The 4,461-nt window shown below is 41.0% G+C and overlaps 1 protein-coding gene across 1 annotated transcript; it reads right to left on the bottom strand.

The window, feature by feature from the left end:
* On the bottom strand, positions 1 to 3,709 carry LOC118233289 (serine/threonine-protein kinase pim-1-like). The gene is made up of 7 exons (XM_035428824.1): positions 3,309 to 3,709; positions 2,930 to 3,028; positions 1,678 to 1,772; positions 1,382 to 1,429; positions 676 to 1,054; positions 255 to 431; positions 1 to 166 (listed from the first exon to the last, which is right to left on the bottom strand). The coding sequence occupies exons 1-7, from the start codon at positions 3,328 to 3,330 to the stop codon at positions 66 to 68; spliced, it is 921 nt and encodes a 306-aa protein (XP_035284715.1). The 5' UTR covers positions 3,331 to 3,709; the 3' UTR covers positions 1 to 65.
* Between the last annotated feature and the right edge of the window lie 752 nt (positions 3,710 to 4,461).

The following is a 4,461-nucleotide window of genomic DNA, read 5'->3' as shown; positions in this document are numbered from 1 at the left end:
TTTCCCATTGTGTGCAAACTAAATACCTGACTGTGGGGCGCATCCACACGCTGTACTGCAGTGTCTCAGCTGGACTGCTGGAGCCAGGGGTGGAGCTGTAGCTGCGCCAGGGTGGGCCGGTCGTTTGCCCGGGGCCTTAAACAGCACCGAATGAAGTTCTTGATCACTGTTAGGGAAACAGAAAAGGCATGAGTGGACAGGGAACACAGAGGGCCGCCCAAATGCCGCTCAACCCTCTCCTGCTGGCTCCTCACCTGGTGACACCCCTGCACAGAACTCCACGTTCTGCATTTCCCTGCTGGTGTAGGTACTGAAGGGATGGTCGCCAGTGACGATGTTATATACAGTCACACCCACTGACCACACAGTCCCAGGGCCCGCCAGAAACTGCTCTTTCTGGAACCACTCAACTGGCAAGTATTCGGGGGTCCCTGATCAACAGACACAAGAAAAATCAAGTGACTATAGGGCTAGGCAGTTAAACAATTTGTCCGGTCAGGATATGAGAGGTTCACACTCCTGACACTGAGAAACAGAGCAACACAGAGCCCAAGATAATTATTTAACGATTATGCTACAGGTAATATTTCCGTACGCGTCACAGTATGACTGTTTACTCCAGAGCTTCCAAACACAATACTACTAAGATGCATGTAACTGCCCCCTCTCACTGACCTGAGAATTCTGTGTATGGGGTGTCCTTCAGTGGGTCCCCACACCCGAAGTCAATCAGCTTGATCTCCTTCGTGTCGGTCTGTATAAGGATGTTCTCGGGCTTCACATCGTGGTGCAGCACTCCGTTGTTCTGACAGTGCTCTAGCGCCCCCAGCAGCTGACGGGTTACACTGCGTGCCTGGTCCTCATCCAGCGCACCCCCTTGTTCCTGGCAGTAGGTGAACAGGTCCTTGCAGGGGTCCGGGCGCTCCATTGCCATTACATAGGAAGCAGGTCTGTCAAACCAGTCGAAGAGTTCCAAGATGCTGGGATGAGTCGATGGGGTGTTCACCATCTGAAACAGGCCGACTTCCTTAGGCATGGGCTTTTCCATTCCAGGCTGTGGAAAGAAATCAAGAGTTTTGGTAAAGAGCAGGCCAATTTATCACGTAACGTGGCTGGGTGAGTAAACTACTAGCTAGCAATTTATTTTTCCAATTTTTAAATCACATGCCTTTTGTGCTGTTGTTGAATTATTAGACAAGTCAAGTCAACATGTGTTATAACTCCACAAACAAGAATTATTAATATTAACAGTAAACCTGAACCTAAACAGGTGTTCGTAGTTTGAGGTTTTATTTTAGCCTGCCTTAGGTTCTGCACCGTAAGATACATAAATTAAGGTGGCTACTTTCGGGGCTTCATAAATTATGGAAGGGGTACTTACCAGCTGCATTTCCTCATCATCATCTTTATTAACATATTTGAGGGCCACCTGATGAAAACACATTTGAGAAATACAATTGATATTTCAAACAAAATACTTTGGCTCACTGAAGAAAAAACAGGTGAATGGCTTAATGTGCAGTAAAAACAGGCGTCATATGATGATATAAGAGTAATACAGACTTTTAAAGGAAAGACAATAAAATTGACAGTAGTGCTGAGCCACACGTTGCTATGGAGTCTAGATGAGGATGCACTTGTTAGTGGGTACAGAGCATAGAGAAGGTGGATTCTTACTGGCAGTCCATCAGATAATCGGGTCCCCGCGTAGACAGAGCCATATCCTCCTTGCCCGAGCAATTCTCCTTTTTTGTAGAACTTGTTAACACGTGCTAAAATAAAGCAGGTAGATGCCAGTTGTTACCCTATTAACAGCATTTGCAGATTCCTTCTTTATGAAAGACAAGATCTTTCAAAATGTGCCAAAAAATATATATAGTAATAAAACAATTTCAAAAATTGCATTTCTTGAACATATATTGTATGTCTTAATAATAAAAACAAATCAAATCATCATGAAATGATATTAGGACAACTGCAAGGTATCCTTAGACTGCCTAGGTATGTCTTAGTCAATATGGGGCACTTAACAGTCCATATAATTTTAATGAATAATAATCTACATTCATGATTTTCTTCTTAAGTTTATAAAGCAATGTTGTGTATATGCCTAACTGCCCATGAGAAAGAAATGTTGCTGTGCAGTAGTGCATGATCTGCTCAATGCTATGGTCCTAACTTTTCCGTGTGCTCTATGGTTTTGGCTCTGGAGCTGGTGAATTTTTCTCCATAGGCCCGGATGCTCTCTTGCTCTCGATTTCTCTTATTGACTGGCTCCACAACGGGTGGCAGTGATCTCTTCTGCCCTACAGTTGTCCCTTCTTCTGATTTACTTTCCTGAACTCTCCTCTCTGATTAAAAAGGACATGCATGGATAAGAATACAGCCTGAATGTTCACTGTTCAAAAGTTGGGGGCTAGCAGAACTGCCTACAGACCAATGAAATATCTGTTTTCTGGTCATTTCCATCAATACATTTTAACAACAAAGCATGATTTGTAGGTTTAATTGTGCAGAATGTATAACATTACTGCTGAAATTAACAACTTGTATTGTTTTTTTCTTTTATCTCCATGAGGTATTTTGTCTATTCAACCTATTTCCAACAAACTTCTTTCACCAAAGATTAGTGTATTTGGTACATCAGGTCAACATTGAATGAATCCACAGAAAGTCCCAATTAATGTGAACTAAGCAGTGTCACCAAATGTCTAATATTTTACTAAGAACTGCAGCAAATTAGTGCTGAAACACTACTATACTTGGGTAAATCAGGACATGCAAATATGTGGAAACATTTGCAGAGCATGCAAATTTTATATAATTTCTCTAAAGAAAGTTTGTCAATCACCATAAAGCACAGTGGTGCTGAGTGTTGCTGCTACTGTAGGCTACAGCTATGTGGTACGAATGATGTTGCCACGCTAACCTCGGAGATGGTAGGGATCACGCTGGAAATGCCTTGAGCTTCTCAACTGATCGCCATAGGTGTGGTTGCTCTCCTGCTCTGGATGGCAATCGTCTGAGGCTGAACGAAATAAAAATACCCGTCTGAATCTTTTTTTATGCAGTCTTATGGTCTGAATATTCCAATTTTCTACATTCACTGTGAATTTCTCTCAACTCACGCAAACACGTTTTCTCACAGTAATCTTATTAATCCACAAATGTATAGTGATCAAACCATTTATATTAGAACTGATAGCCTGTGTGTTAACTGCAGTTTACTGTTTTATTGGGCTTAATTAGTGTTAATTAATCCGCTTGCATTCTTCAGTATTGCTAAAAAGCTCAAATATGGGTCTTACATGATTTCTTCCTCTTTGGCATTGTTCCTTCCAATGAAAATAAGCAATTGATTATATTACTGATAATCAATGCCAAGATCAAACGAGTGATGTTTCACTGTTTTTAGAAGTGTTCGTGGGAATTGTCTTATATATTCTCACAGCCTGTGTTTACTCTTGTGACGTAAACAAAACATAAATCATCGCTCATTCCGAGTGATATTAACATTTTTTTGAACGAATAGCAAAAGTATTTCGTTTCTAAGCAACGAGAGTCCGTTTAATAAAAGACAAGTTGGCTGATAGCACCCCGGTTGTTATGATATTCGTGGTCTTTGTGTATTGTTATTGCAGCACGGGGTTGGTTCAAAGTCTTAGAACTGTTGCAGGAAATTGTTCTCAACGCGTTGATTTTGCCACGGTCCGTGGATTTTTCTCTCAATTACAAGCCTAACATGTCACATGAAGGTGGTCATTTTGCCCCCTTTGGAAAGTGTAGGCCTAATGGGTGCGGCTATAACTGTTAAAGTGATATAACAGTGTTAGCTAACTAAGTAGCAAGTATTAGAAGTTGTTGACAGCATGGGTTAGCTGAAACTTTTGATTTTGTTAAAAGTTCTAAACTGGCAAATTGTGAACTACAGCCATGCAAACCAGAACGTCTTTCTGGTAACAGTTTATCACAATTAAAATGCAGTTTTAACTGTATTTTACCATATGTTCCGAAGTATATTGGAAACATTATGTGCATGGTTTAACAAACTATTTTAAAATAATTCTTATCTATGAGTTGAACTAGAAGCATACGCGAGGACGCACGCGGTACCAGATGTGATAATGCCAGTGTGCCTGCCTGAGAAACTGTAGGATATCGATACCCCGGATCTACTAATAGAGTAACGTAGTGCTGCTCTGAAATCAACAGTTCTATCATTCGCAAAACAGTTGTCAAACCAGTCGCTGGTTTACCTCGAATCATGAGCTGGGTTGAGGCCTGTTTTCAAGCCAATGCTAATGAGCCCGAAAGAAATGACAAGACTAGGGCAATGTAGAGAAAAAAAACAGTTTCGACTTTACAGGCTTCATGTATAAAATGGTCGTATGCACGAATTAGATTGTAAATTGTATGTACGCTGAAATCCAGGACAACATTCAGATTTATAAACTTTGAAAT

This window comes from Anguilla anguilla, chromosome 8 (genome assembly GCF_013347855.1).
Source record: "Anguilla anguilla isolate fAngAng1 chromosome 8, fAngAng1.pri, whole genome shotgun sequence".
Taxonomy (NCBI): Eukaryota; Metazoa; Chordata; class Actinopteri; order Anguilliformes; family Anguillidae; genus Anguilla; species Anguilla anguilla.
This window is presented reverse-complemented; position numbering and strand designations above follow the sequence as displayed.

Bases quoted from the DNA above. Each gene is read 5' to 3' on its own strand.
- LOC118233289 (XM_035428824.1), bottom strand. From the start codon at position 3,330: ATGCCAAAGAGGAAGAAATCAT. The intron at 3,029-3,308 runs GTAAGACCCATA...TATTTCGTTCAG, and splicing joins GCCAAAGAGGAAGAAATCAT to CCTCAGACGATTGCCATCCA. The intron at 1,773-2,929 runs GTTAGCGTGGCA...GCTTTATTTTAG, and splicing joins TGATCCCTACCATCTCCGAG to CACGTGTTAACAAGTTCTAC.